The 15,000-nt window shown below is 39.1% G+C and overlaps 1 protein-coding gene across 1 annotated transcript in view; it reads right to left on the bottom strand.

Moving 5' to 3' along the window:
* Positions 1 to 15,000, bottom strand: part of LOC137996907 (sperm-associated antigen 17-like) — a 40,696-nt gene that overhangs the window by 24,130 nt on the left and 1,566 nt on the right. The window contains exons 3-13 of the mRNA XM_068842545.1: positions 13,548 to 13,760; positions 12,182 to 12,374; positions 11,643 to 11,845; positions 9,119 to 9,340; positions 8,505 to 8,706; positions 8,000 to 8,124; positions 6,887 to 7,021; positions 4,313 to 4,879; positions 3,395 to 3,601; positions 2,245 to 2,494; positions 399 to 1,226 (exon numbers count right to left, since the gene is read on the bottom strand). Coding sequence (XP_068698646.1) covers positions 399 to 1,226; positions 2,245 to 2,494; positions 3,395 to 3,601; positions 4,313 to 4,879; positions 6,887 to 7,021; positions 8,000 to 8,124; positions 8,505 to 8,706; positions 9,119 to 9,340; positions 11,643 to 11,845; positions 12,182 to 12,374; positions 13,548 to 13,760 — 3,145 coding nt within the window. The remainder of the gene's footprint in view (positions 1 to 398; positions 1,227 to 2,244; positions 2,495 to 3,394; positions 3,602 to 4,312; positions 4,880 to 6,886; positions 7,022 to 7,999; positions 8,125 to 8,504; positions 8,707 to 9,118; positions 9,341 to 11,642; positions 11,846 to 12,181; positions 12,375 to 13,547; positions 13,761 to 15,000) is intronic.

Below are 15,000 nucleotides of genomic sequence, written 5' to 3' on the forward strand. Positions count from 1 at the left end.
AGAAGATCTCTCTCGTCGATAAAGACCGTATTCGTAAATGGCGACCAAGAAATTATTCTTTTGTCTTCGTGCTAATCATCCTCACTAGCCTCACTTTGGAGAAACAATTTCTTTTGAATTTTGTTTGTGCAAACGAGGCTAATGAGGATTAGTAGCATAAAGACAAAAGAATAATTAGTTAACCGCCATTTATGAATACGGTCTATAAGAAAATAACTTGCTCTCATGTTACCAAGACATTAGTACACCTCATGTACAACAGTCCTCAGGGCTAAAATCATAGAAATATCACGTTACTTGACAAAGAGCGATAGCTTTAAATTAACCTCTTAACGTCCTTAAAAACTCGGATTTCTTCATCCTCACAGCTGGTCGTTACGGAAAGAAACTGAACAAACCTTCCTCCTCAAGTCTAAGTCGTTCTTCCTCCTGTTGTTGCTGCATTTCCTCCAACCTTTTTGCTTCTTCTTCTGCTCTCTTACGTGCCTTTGGGGACCCCGCCTTGGGCTGAGGACTGGGAGTCGGATGCGGTGGAGCGGCATCCGCAATCAGATGTCCAGTGACCGTGTCTTCAATCTCCCTGGAATCTTTCTCCATCAGGGATCCCGTGGGACCGTACCCGCTCAAAGCAACAATCATACCATCGCTAAGTTCCGCCACAAGGGAGCTGAAATTGCAGAAGGACTTCGGAGCCGTTGGTTGCTTCTGCTGTTCTTTCTCAGAAGCTTCAACTTCACTTTTTTCCACTTCTTCATCTCTGAGATCGTCCAAATTATTTTTATCTGATATGCCCTCAGCGCCCTCTGTCCCTTCCGAACCCTCTTCTTTTTTCGCAAAAATCTCATCAATCGGTTCCAAGAAATGAAGAACAAACATGTTGCCATCCTTAAACACCGAGGTTGACACGCTCTTTGCACCATGCACATACTGTGACATGTTTACCTGTATCTGTGCTCCATCAGCTGGGAACATTGATGATATGGACCCAGACACGTGAATCAGATTATCACCCGTGTCGTAGCCAATAAAATCATACAGTTTCTCGTCAGGTTCTTCCACAGCAAAGGGCTCAGGCTCGTCGAAGTCCCCAGAACGTGACCTGCTCTGAAGTCCCTTTCTGTCAGTCTTACTCGAAGCGCTCTTAATTGAACGAGAGCCTTTTGCCGAGGGACTTCGACCAGTTGGTGACTTCAGCCGACTGGAGGCAGACCCTTCACGTTTTTTATCTGAAAGAAATGGGATTAAGCTTATTTAGTATAATTACATAGGTGATTGTTGAAAATCCTCTGTGCTGATTGGTTGCATTTGAGGTGATTATACGTGATAATCACCAAAGTGGTTTTTTTCAAAATGACCGCAAGCCGTTTTGTCGACGTGGCAGACGAAGAAATTAATTGTTTTACGGAAAGAGCATATTTTTCTAATAATCACCTGTGCAATTATACTAAAACAATATTATTCACCTCAGGCTCAGCGAATATCGGTAAATAAAAACTTTCGTCTCGGTTTTCATTCACCGATATTCAGCGAGCCTTCGGCTAAAGTGTAGCAAATTCTCACCTTAACTTTATTTATTTATTTATAGACTTTGCCAGTCAAGCTGGCAGATCGCTACAACAACTTGCGCCAATTACTGTGGCCCTTTTTTTTACCCTCTCAACCATGACACACAACAGAAGACAGACCACAACACCGGGAACTACGTGCAGCCAACAGTTTATTTAATTAGGACGATTTGAGGAAATAAAATGTGGACTAAAAAGCCACTTGGATTTAAAGGGCCAGAAAAACTATAAAACTCAACTTGGTGCGCAAAAGAGGGCAAAATTACATAACTTTAGAGGTTGAGGGCGAGAAAGCAAAATGGAGAGAAACAAGTATCGTCTCACCCCTGTGCTGGACCTTTTTGCAGACGTCGTTTTAGTACCTCACCGATTCCTCCCTGCCCACCCTTGCTCTAGTCGTAAAGAAGGAATGCATGAATAGAAAAAAGAATGTCCTCGAAGGAGAAGATCCCTGTGCATGAATAATTTTTGCGCACGATTACCTTCGGAATACTCGTTACTATGGGGATATTATATGAGCTCAGACACATGAGCTGAAGCTGAGGTATCTTTAATAAGTCCCTTGACGAAGGTAAGTTCGGTAATACATAAAGGGGCCATCCCATTATGGAAAAAATGGTTGTAGGCTACTATCCATAACGAAAAAGTCTTTGGTTTTGCCACCATGCACGCTGCATACCTTTATCATCCTTTTTCTCTGGGGAAGCGCTTTTTTCTCTGGTCTTCCCGCTTTTCTTAGGGCTCCGTGAGCCGCGTGCACTTTTCTTCCCTTTCTTTTTGTTCTTCTCATCTTCTTCTGCTTTGATTAGCGCCTCTTCCTGTCTGGTCATCAGCCCGTACCGGCTGCCAACCTTCAAGGGGATGTTGGGTTGTTCTGGAGCCGGTGGAGGAGGGGTGGGCGTCCTTGCCGCTTCCTTACGCAACCTCTCCTGTTGTTAGTCAAAAAGGAGGAACATCTATTAGCTTAGAGCAAGTTTCAATCGAGTGTCGTAAAACCAAAATCAAAGACATTACTTTGGCCAATGAAAAAAGACAGAGACAATCCAGAAAACCAAACAAACTCGAAGTAATTACACGTAGCCGACACAAAGCGCGGGAAATGAGCACGCGCAAGCCACGATTGGTTTTGGTTTCACTTCTGATTGGTTGAAAAAATGGCGCAAGAACCAATCACTGGGTAAAGCAAAGCAAAACCAAAGCAATTCGCTAATTACTGTCGACACTCAATTGAAAACTGCTCTATTTGGTCATGCACCCATACCTATACCTCACGCAGTTCAGAAAATTTCACTTTTCATGACTTGGCACCCAGCCTTAGGCGCACTCCCTACTTCACGCACAACTTTTCCCTAAAGGCTCGTATGCATATACCATTAAGTCGGCGCAGTGCTTCGATGCAATTCAAGTTTTTGACGTGCAAAGTTGTAATTTAAATGTCGTAAGTGTATATCAGGTGCCAAGTCAGAGCGATTTTACAGCGATTCATGGTGGCCGCGATATCCCAATTACTTGTTTAACTAAAGTTTGATGCAACTTAAACGCGAAAAAAAAAAAGAATGCAGTGAAATTCTGAGAAAAATTTGCATAAATAAAAATGGGGCTTTAATACAGACCTGCATGTCCATAAACAAAAATCTTAAAATTCTTCTTACCGCAGTTAAAATAGGTGCCTTTCAGATATTAAAACAAGAAAGATATATTTACGCAAACTACGCTTGTGACCATAGAAGGATAAATAGTTTGAAAGAGCCTCCACCACAGACCAATTTTAAAACCGCGGTGAACGTCAAATATTGCTTCTCAATACAATCATTGGATTGTGTAAATACCTGCTCCTGAACCCAATCTCCGATCGAAGAGACAATGTGTTCGAGATAGTTTCTAAAGCCCACATTGGAATGAAGCTTTGTGCTCCAAGACGATCGACTTTCTTTGTTAGGTCCAATAGGATTGTGTAACGCAAGCAACAGTGAGTGATCGCGCTTGTGGTAATATGTGTCCATGTACGGATAACTCAGCCGGGCAGCCTCCAGGACCTGTTAAACAATCAAGACGAAGAATAGTTGGTTGGCAAAAAAGTGGTCACCAACCATTAAAACACCCATGTTGTGTAACAAGAAACAAGATGTGAAAAGTTATGAAAAACAAATCATGATAATTTCAAATTGAACCACAAAAATGTCAATGTAGTAGAGAGCAACTTTTATATTATAGCACAAAAGTATCTTACAATGAAGGGAAAACTCGCTTTTATTGGCTAATCGTGTTAGTTATCATGACGACACCTATATCTCCACATGTGAAAGATAAAAATGACACCTTAACAAGGCTGTTGCCTAACAGGAGCCCGGTAGCCTGGGGCTCCCAAAGAATAGCTCTGGGCGCCTTAATTTTTCACAGCAACACCTTTCACTTCATATGTTGGGCTCCTAAGTTCTCAGCGTTTAGCTCCGAGGGCTCCTTTAAAATTTTCTTAGGCAGCAGCCTTGTCTTAAGCCTAGTATTTCATCAGTATCTATATAATAAATGAAAATAACTTATAAAGAACGAAAATGTTGCAAAAGTGGAACTGGCGTTTCCGAAATAACTCCTTTACCCAATCACAACAAACCCAGAAATAAGCCAATCATGACACAAAGAAAATACTCGACTCTGATTGGCTACAAGTATGACGCGAGAATTTGAAGGGAAAGTTCTTAGTTTTGAACGCAAACGAAAAGCTCTCTATTACTTGTCAAAATACTTGCCTGAATCAAGGTTTTGTGATCAAAATGCTCCACAAAACACCACTCGTCAAGGTTGCGAAACGAAGCAAGAGGAGATGAATGAAAAGAATTCTCAAGCTCTACTTTCTCTTCACGATTATTTGGAAATCTTAACGCTTGAAATTCCCCTAATTTACTGTACGGGTGATCCCACAAATTAGCGTAAAATGCAAAGAGTTCGTCCACTTCTCTAAGATCTACGATGTCTCCACTTTCGTTTGCAGCCTTTAACAGCATCCCTTCGAAAGCAAATTGCTTTAGTGCTCGATCCAGGAAACTGTTTGATTCCATATGGGCTTTACAAAAGTGGTGCAACTCGTTTGCACGTGCCTCACGCTCCACTAACTCGCGCACGTGCAGTGTGGGAAGATCTTTCAGTTGACTTTGAGGGAAAAGATTGAGCATGTGCAGTTCCGCTTCCTCGGGGTCAAGACCATTTACTGGCTCCAGATGATGTAAGCGTGACGTCAATGTATCATTGTGATGAAGTATCAAGGGCGATTTATGAATTTTGTGGGGCTTTTTCTGAGATGAGACTTCCATTAAGGCCTAGAAGCGAGAAACACGAAAGTGCTTAAAGTTATCATGCCTTATTTTCGAGGTTTAATCATTCTAAAGCAAGTGACATTACTGGCAAAAGAACAGCAAATCAGATGAAACTAGAACGGCAATAGCCTGCAATAATATACTTGAGCTAGTAGTTTGCAACTGTATGGGGTTTACTATCAAAGCTGAGTAAGACCAAAAAATAATTAAAAAATAAAAAATAAAAAAATAAAAATAATAAAAATAATAAAAATATTTATTTATTATTTTTTAATATTAACTTTTAAATATTATTTATTACTTATTTATTAAAATACAATAAATAACGCTCTCTGGCTAAAATTTTGAAAACGAATAAATTATAAGCTTTTGGCTGTCGATCTACAGCCTTCCACGGATAAAACATCGAATGTAAATTAGTGAAATATATACAGAAAAGGCGAGATAGAAGTAATAAAAGAACATAGTAAAAGTATGAAGAAAGGTGGCTATTGTTTAAAAAGAATGCTATACTGATTAGGAATCGGCTTAGAGTTATTGTCTTCATGCTTGGTAGCAGAGGTGTGCCAGGCCTCTAGAGTTTTTCTAATACGAAAAGAGCCTTTGTCGATAACTCGAGAATGATTGAAATCAATGCGATGACCGAAAGACCACGCATGTTTCGCAATGTTTGACCCATTAGCACATGTTTTTACATTCCTAACGTGTTCTTTCTTGTGGGTTTCAAAGCAACGGCCAGTTTCACCGATATAACACCAATCACAATCGGCACAGGGTATTTTATAAACCACGTTGGGTTGGTGTTCAATAGGTGGTCTGAATTTAGGAGAAAGGACTTCTTTTTGCAAAGTCTTGAGGGGCTTATTTACAACTCGAATGTCGTGCCTTCGAAGAATTCTTGTTAGCGGTTGCGTAACACCATTGATGAAAGGAAGGACAGCAAAACCATTAGGGTTCTCTTGAGGCGCAACCCATTTAAAAAACATGCAAACCAATTCTTCAGGTGAAGGGATGGCATGGGTCGTTTGTCTATTTATTTATTTATTTATTATTATTAAAATATTCTATTTATTAAAATAAGTAAAAATAATTAAAACAAGTGACGTATTGACGACATGTCACCATTATCAAATGTAAAAATGTAGATTAAAAACGAGATTGGCACCCGTTATATATAGAACCCGTTAGATATAGAGAATGAAAGTATGTGATAGCTTCCGAGGATGTAAAGTGCAGGTTACAGTTTAGGATAATTTTGCAGGTCAGTTTACCATAACTGAAACAATCCAAATCTTTACAAAAATGGTATCCCTTGGCTTAGCCATTATCTAAAGCATAGTATTTAGGCCTAATGCTTGGAGGGAGTAAAGGTTTGGGTTGTCTCAGCTATGGTGAAACAATGACCTGCAACCCTAACCCGCAACCTGCAGTTTACATCCTCCATGAAAATGTCTTGGAATAAAAAGTTTCGCTGGAATAAAGTCTGTTCGAGTGTAAAGAGACCGTCTCATAACTTTTCCCAATTAGGAGCACCTCCTAAACGAGGCGCTAAAACCTTCCACGGCATTTTTCAGTTAAGGGCGGTAAAATTAAAAAAAAAATTGGTCGGCAATTAGATTTGAATTTGTCTAAAATAAATTCCTAAGTGACCACTACTATCTAAGGCCCGTTTCAAACGTCGAACGTTACAATCTATTGTTTTTGCTCATTTGCATTAGATTCGGCATATTTAAAGTTTGACGTTTGAAACGGGTCTAAAACGAATTAATTCGTCCATAAAGTGTTTAATCTAGAACACAGATGTCAGATGTGGCATTTTCCTCACGTTTAACAGTGGATGCCATAGTGGCAAAGGGTTTATTAATGCGATAATAATATTAATACCAACAACCATTGACTGTACAGATGGGAAATTTGTTCTAAACATGGACCATGTGAGAAAAAGGTAACCCCATGCATGAACAGATATGGGAGTTGTATGCTCGGGGTCATGAATTCTCCTAACCCTACCTGTTTTTCATTTTCTAGCAAGGCCAGTCTTGAGGTTTTTCCAGAAATGTACGCTGCCAAATCATGATTAAGACCATCAGCTCTTGGAGGTAAAGCTTGGTCCAATGGGTTGTTTTCATCAACTATCGCCGCCACCTGATCACAAAAAAAAGTTGAGAGAAAGTCCAAAAGTATATTGTAGTGTGAATATTAAGAAACAACAAAGAGAAAGGGACAACAGCAGTGTTTCAGAAGCATGCAACTATATTTAAAGTCCTTCCTTAAGATACATATTTTGGTTGGAATTTTACATTTACTTCAATATCATCATATTATAATATCTGCAGAAATCTCATATATGTCAGTGTTGAACAGAAGTTGTATTTAAGAGGTCATATTCATTTTCTTGTGGTTGGACTGGAACATGCATGGCATTGAGGCTGGCAATGCTGGGGAATATCTAGTCAGATGCTGTCTACCTAGCCTGCATAGCTGGCAGTAAATAGTCGGTGCACGCACAGCACCCCACCCCATTCTCCACGCCAATGATAAGCAGGCTACTGTCTACCATGACTGAGCATCCATTCCATGATAAGTTCCAGTCCTATAGCTGCCAACTTTTTCTGAGATATAGGCGTGAGATTTTTATCCTGGGAGTGCTGGGATTTTTGAAGACGACACGATCATTTCCGAAGTCTTCTGAAGAAGTCCGAAGTCTTCCGAAGTCTGTCGAAGACGTATAAACGCGTATAAATGCGAGCTCGCTCCCAGTGCTTTTTACTTCAAAAATCAGAGATCGTGGGAAGGTATTGTCATTTATTTATTTTACACATGGTTTTCGTTCCTTACATGGGTCTGAGTTAACATATTTTTGGAAATTGTGTCAAGCAAGACGGCAACAACTCACATTTTCCAATCAGGCATGAGAAATTGGCCCGCAAGCGTGAGCCGGTGTGAGATCGAAGTTTTCAACCCGACCAAGGCGTGAGAGTTGGCAGGTATACAGTCCTACCATGAGAACACAAATAAGGTTTGTTTACAGAATGTCGTAAAACCTGGATTTTTTTTTAAATTTTCAAGCACTGCTCCATCAACCCAAAATTTAAAGACGCAAATTTTTGAACAAAAATGTACCTGTTCCAACAAACAGTGAAGAATTAGTGGAACACTGTGACTTTCAGGTGGGACACTGCTGATCAGATGCTTGTAGTAGCGACTATCAACTTCAACTGGTACTGGTGTTTGGAGAGAATCTGGTGCTACAATGCCAATGAAATAATTATTAAACAAATGAAACAACAATTTAACCCTTTCCTGTCCATGAACTGCAAGGGAAGGGTGGAGGGGGGTGAGGGGGGTGGGTGGAGATTGATGAATAAAATTATCTGGCATTAGACACAGTAAAAAATCTCAAATATTTCACTAAGGCTTTGCACTGCTGCAGCAGGTCATCAGAGTTTTGCAGCTGGGAAAATGTCATATTTTTGACAAAGGGAAGGTAGTGATGATAAAAACAACCAAGCAAAGCAGTGTTAATTAACAGCTGGTTAATTTACCTGATGCCCAGGCCTTATGTGAACCCTCTGTTTAATCAAAGTCACCTTTGTTTAGTAGGTACATGAACAGTACATGTACTTACCCTGAGTGGTGGCGACAGACTGGGAGGGTCCAATATCAGTGGAAGGCTGTAGAATTGATGACGCACTTGCTGATGCTTTTGTGTGCACAGGAACATGGACCAGCTTCATAGAATCAAGATACTGTTTGTATTGTTCTAAATGATCAAGCATGTTGTAGCATACATCTGCAAGATCTTCAAATATTGCTGTGCCAAACTCAGTCTGAAATAAATAATTATTATATTAATAAAGAAAAACTCAATTATACAGAGATCAGTGGACAATACTTAATATTAAAAATAAAAAGAATGAAAGTACAGCTGTATGACTGTACAAAGGGAGTCTCTGCTATCAACTGGATCACCACCTTGTTGTGGTGGCGTTGAATGAATGTCTTAATGACTCTTGAGGCTAAGTTGGCTGGTTAGGAGTCCTGCAATCATGGTTGGGTAACTCATACTGAACAGTTTGACAGATAGACCAGACAAAAAGCGACCCCCTGGCTCCTTTGGGTTGGGGTTGGGTATGGGCTAAAAAAACCATACCTAATTCAAAATAAATAAAGAAATAAAATTATTCTGACAAAAGAGAACCTGAGTTGAACTCGAGATTTTGCAATACAGTCATGTACTACCTTTTTTTCAGCATCTAGTTCCTGGAGATTACCCTCTGGTACAATATTTTCCTTCACAAACACTTCATATCTTGCAATATCTTTTAGCTTGTGTCCAGATGGGGCTTTCATAACAATACTTTCTGATTCAGACCAAAATGATTTCAGAGTAGATTCTGCTTCAAGTAGTCTAGCTCTGTCTTCTGAATCCTGGATTTCTTTATCCAGCATTTCTGGATCTTCCTGAAAGACAAGGTTACCACATGTTTGTTCAATTTAGTATTAAAAATAAATAATTAATGCAGCTTTTTCTGAGAACAACCTATACAACTTAATTCACATCCACATCAAGATATTAAAACCAACTTGTGCAGGATTTTCACTGTTGTGTAAAGTGACTAACATGCATATAAATTAAGCTTTCTCTTGATGAACAAAGATTTACTTGCAATTTTAAACTCAGCAACATAACGTATTATTAATTAACTACTTCACCCCTAAACTGGCCTAACCCAGCCATACTTAGTATTTTACTCTGTCTAACCCAGACAATTTTACTCATCAATGGGGAACCCCAGGAGTCAATGGGTTAAACCTTTTTTTGCAATGCAATGACACAATTTACAGGGACCGATAACTCATTCCCTCTTCACTGAATGTTGACAATTTTGAAGTGAATGAAATTTATACCTGTAAATAATAATAATAATAATAATAATAATAATAATCGTAACTATTACAAAATTTTCAAATATGATTGGTTCTGTGCATGCCTATTTGCCACATAATTGGCGCACAATCACGTGGGTGTCCAATTAAACATATCCAATTACAGTTATCCAGTTTGAAAAACTTCAAATTGGACACCTACGCGATTCGCGCATCAATCACATGCGGGTGGATGGGGCCTTTTTTGCTGTTTTCCTACTGTTTGCAAAACAAATTGAATATAATTTTAACTTTTTCACAAAAAAGTATTCAAAGACTTTTTACCCTTGCATTTTGTTATTATGTTACGATTAATTAGTAACAGGACTTTGTGTTGCACAATTCAGGGGTAATTGTGCTCGTAAATTATTTCAAATTGGCAATTTTGAAATTAGTCGCCCAAGTACTCTCTCTACTACTACTACTACTACTGCTACTACCACCACTACCACCACTACTACCACTACTACCACTACTACTACTACGACTACTACCACTACCACCACTACCACCACTACCACTACTACTACTACTACTACTACTACTACTACTACTACTACTACTACTACTACTATTAGTACTATTACTACTATTATTATTATTATTATTATTATTATTATTATTATTATTATTATTATGGGCTAACCAACAAGGTGGCTGATCACCTGAATGATTGAGTGGTCAACTGATGGATTGATGGTGGGTGCAGATAGTGTTGGTGAGTGAGAGAACACATGGACGAATGGGAGAGTGGAGATTTGTGACAAAGTCATTAACCCATTGACTCATGTCAGTGACACCTAATTAACAGATTTTCCTGTGTTTAATGCCAGACAATTTTACTTGTCAACTGGGTGCATCCTGGGGTGCCTGAGGAGTGAATAGTTTAATAGACAGAGGAATGAGGTAGGGAGGGGGGGGGGGGGGGGTGGCAGACATGCAGAGGGAAGAATGGATGGATGGAGGAATAGATGCACAGATGAATGAACTGGTGCAATGGTTGCTGGATTGGTTGATTGAATGACTGAATGAATAGTGTTTGAAAGTTTTCTGCTGGCATGAAAACAAAGTACTGGCAAAGCAACATTTGCTTATAGAAACTCTTCAACTGAGTACATCTTCATTCTCGACTCTTTGAAAGTCCTACTGTGATCAAAAAATCCCTGAACCTTTTTTTCTTATAAAGACTTTGAAAGTGTGATTGCTTAACCCTTTCACCCCAGTGGGGTTCCCCATTGATGAGTAAAATCGTCTGGCGTTAGACAGAGTAAAATCTATAAGTGGCACTCTTGGGAGTGAAAGGGTTAACACTTGACTGGCAAAATTTTGAGCTTTGGTTTTTATCCAAAGGCTGTTTAAATACTTTGAGTGTAAGTTTTGGATTTCACAGTCCGCCATTACTCACGTTCCAAACTGACTGATTGGACCTCAGAGCGTTGGATCTAGGGAAAAGTGACATTGTTGACTCACTAGCATAAAATTTCAGTGTGTAAACGCAGCTCATTATATATGCAAAACACAAGTTTTTAAGTCTGGAAGCCCGAAACTCCCATGCTGCATATTAATTCAGCCGCGTACACATGCATTGCATTCTTAAACTATTGAGTCTTTGATGTTATTTCCTCCTCGATCCAGCTCAGATCTCTCACGATTATACAGTTAGTAATGGCAGACGATTAAATAAAATTTCAGTTAAAGTAAACAGGCATCTTTTTTTCAATTAAGGCTTAAGAGTTGGGTCACTTACTGTTTCTTTAACATAGTTTTGAAATCCAAAGAAAAATGAAAATTTATCTTTTGATCATAGTAGCACTTTAAGAACCAAGGGTTTGCATACTTTAGCAGTTTCATTGTCTTCTTCTTTGCATTCATCTTGTTGTCCAGTAAGTGATGTGAGGCTCTTATAATTCTGTGCCTTCACACAGATAATAGCATCAACATTTACACCAATTTCACTAAGGTGAAGGATTACAGGAGCTGTGAGGATGCCATGGATCAGAATGTAATGCTGGGGACTTCCTTCATCATCAGGCTCATCATCTGTGAAATATTAAAGCTAAATTAGAAGATATTAAAGTAATGTTCTTGAAAACTTTAAACAAATTTCAGAGTCACAATGGTGTCATTTTTTTAAAATAGCAGTATTTCAAAAGTTATGAGCCTGTATTAAATCACTTAATTTTAACTTCTTTCACTGTCATTCCTGGAGTGGCATGGTTTTAGTAGGAATATCATTTCTCTTAGAGGAGAAATTACCATCAAAACTCATGGAGTAAAAGTGAAATTCACATAATTAAACTATAAGCATTAAAAGTGGTTAAAACCAGATCCTAAACTGCAGTGTACAATTGTGCATGCAGTAAAAAGTTTTCTTACCAATTGTTTTAAAGGTATCCTCCACATCTCCTCTCCTTTTCAGTTTAGTGTCTTTCTTTGGAGATGGTGGCAAGTCTGCCTCTTTTTTACCCCTTTTCTTGCCAGGTGATTTGGAGCGTTTTCCTGCAGATGGGCTTCTTCCACTCTTTTTTCCTTTGTCATCCTTCTTTCCTGCCTCTGCAGCCTTCGCAGCCTTCAATAAAAAAATATTATCATAATTGTCAATGAATAACACATGTCTTGGAGGAAAGGGAGAAAGTAGGAATTCGTATGAATACAGTCATGACATGTACCCTTGAGGGGTGAGTGGGTTCTCTCATAATTATAAAGTACCAGTATGACCTACATACAGTTAAGGTATGGACTACAATTTTCAGGCATTTAGTCTGGGAAAGCCATTGAGTCATCAAACAGTTAAATGGTATAGAAAATTAAGTTACTGGACAAATCGTACACAGGCGATCAAGTGTGAATGGGAAAATACACGCAAAAAAGGACTCTTGCACTCTGCAAAACATCTTGCTTCTCTCTCAAATATTTCACCTCAAGGCCTCAAAGGTCATAATTATAACTTTATTCATTATTTTAGTCCCTGTCCAGAGGATAAAACATACTTCTCATTAAACCTTAGACAAGGTTTCTGTACCCCCCTTTACCAAATAATATGTGCAGTGGAGTGTACTCATTCAGCGACGCATGACCAAATACTGAAATCTCTTCACAGATTGAAAATGTTGGATGGTGACTTATCCACCAGGCCCCAGTTGTTCGAAGGATGGATAGCGCTATCCAATGGATAAAATCACTATCCACTGGATAACTCAATTGGTTTCGCTAGTGTTTATCTGCTGGATAGTTGTTTTTATCCAGTGGACAGCGTAACATCCACCTTTCGAACAACTACTGGACCAGGCAAAGTTAATTCTGAATCAGTGATTTTCCACACTCCTGTTTCTGTCTGAATGCCTGTTACAGAAAAGCTACAGAACTCAGGCTACTCAGAGTGTAGTCTCAGATACATCTTTGGTGTCTGGTAAAAACCTGGGACCGGTTGCTCGAAGCATGGTTAGCGCTAAACAGCATTAAATACCATGGAAACTTATAGGTTCTGATACCTTTTAACCTATGGTTAGCGCTAACCTCTACCAGGCTTAATTCGAGCAATCGGCCCCAAAACACTATTATAGTGTGCCAAAATGTACCTGATGTGGTTCAAATTTTTCTTTGGTTTAAAATTTTTCAAACCAGTTCAATTTATTTTTTCTTTGCCTAATATTTATTATCATAATCTGAAATTGTAAAGGAAAATCAAATTGAACTGGTTTAAAAGAAATTTAACCAAGAAACAAATAGAAGCACAAAGTACCCGTTTCTCTTCCTCTCTTCTCTCCAAATCTTTCTGTTTCACATGCAGCAACTTGAACTTCAGAAGTTTAGCCATCAATGAAGGGGGAACAGGTTCACCATGATCCACTAATGGTTTGACCTGCTCGCAGACTTCAAAGAACTGAGGAGGTTTTGCAGAAGCAGCCCCTTTACCCTTACCACCCGTGGCGGCTCCCTTTGCAAATTCTTTAACCTGAGGAGAATTGAAAGGAAAACCTTGATCACATGCACATAAAATTATACATTTTTTTACTAGAAATATCTTGGTGATCTTTGGTTGTTTACCAATTACAGAAACCGGTTGGTACTAGGTTTGTTCAAATGGTAAGGAAAAACTCCTGAATGGGAAATTTAGTTGGGATCGGCGTGTACCACTTACAAAATCTGTTCAAGGTTACCGAGAGAGTCTGGAGGGAGGCAAAATCATGGGGGACTGCAAATGGTAAACAAGTTTTCCGTTTGGAAATTCTCTTTGAGAATTTTGGACTACCTTTCAAGAAATCCTGTTTTCTCTGGAGATTTTCCATTTGGGAAGACCAAAATAGGCTTACTATTTACATTCCAACCGATTTTTGAGGTATATAATGGTAAACAACCTTTGTTACAATGGACCATTTTACAGTTGTGCCCTTAGTTACCTGGCCTATGAATGAAAGTGAGGCTAGAGATAGCCCTCTTTTAATAAAAACCTCACTGCTTTTTTTATGTAAATTCCAACTAATTAGCACGAGAACAACATTAACATAAGAAAAACAGGGAGGTCTGATTCACAACAAGGTAAATGCCAGCCTCACTTTAATATAAAGGCTAGGTAACTAAGCACATAACTGTAAAATGGTCAATTATAAGGATTAAAATAAATGAGATTCTTAACACTCCATATAATTTTAAGAAAGCTCAAACATACACTCTGGTTTCAATAAGTCCTGACAGCGGGCGAAGAGTCTAGGCTACTTCACTCAGAGAAGTCAACTTCTTTTTTCCCTTAATTGAAGTAATGGGTCATTCCAATTTTTATCTGAACCCCCCACCTCCTGTCCCTATGGAGGGCTTTTTACAACGTCTGGACGGAACTTGTCAGAATCTGGGGTTATCATTTTCATTTTACTCTGGACTCTTAGAATCAGTATTCTGCCATTTGTAGGCTTTTCAGTCCAGTTTTTATAGTATATGGGATGAGGGTCTGATTGGAACCTGACCTGTCGGAATCAGCACTTTGGCATTTAATTTCAACCCATGAAAAACTGTATTTTGTCATTTTACCAATTGTGGTAATCATGCCTTCCATAGGTTGGAAGGGGAGGAGAGAGAGAGGGGGGGGGGGGGGGGGCCAATAAAAATAGAACGACCCAATTATAAAGGTGATTCCCTGGTTTGGAAATGTCCAACCCTACTGTGCATAATTTTGCATCATTGGTGCATGCACATAGTGA

This window comes from Montipora foliosa, chromosome 3, assembly GCF_036669935.1.
Source record: "Montipora foliosa isolate CH-2021 chromosome 3, ASM3666993v2, whole genome shotgun sequence".
Classification (NCBI taxonomy): domain Eukaryota; kingdom Metazoa; phylum Cnidaria; class Anthozoa; order Scleractinia; family Acroporidae; genus Montipora; species Montipora foliosa.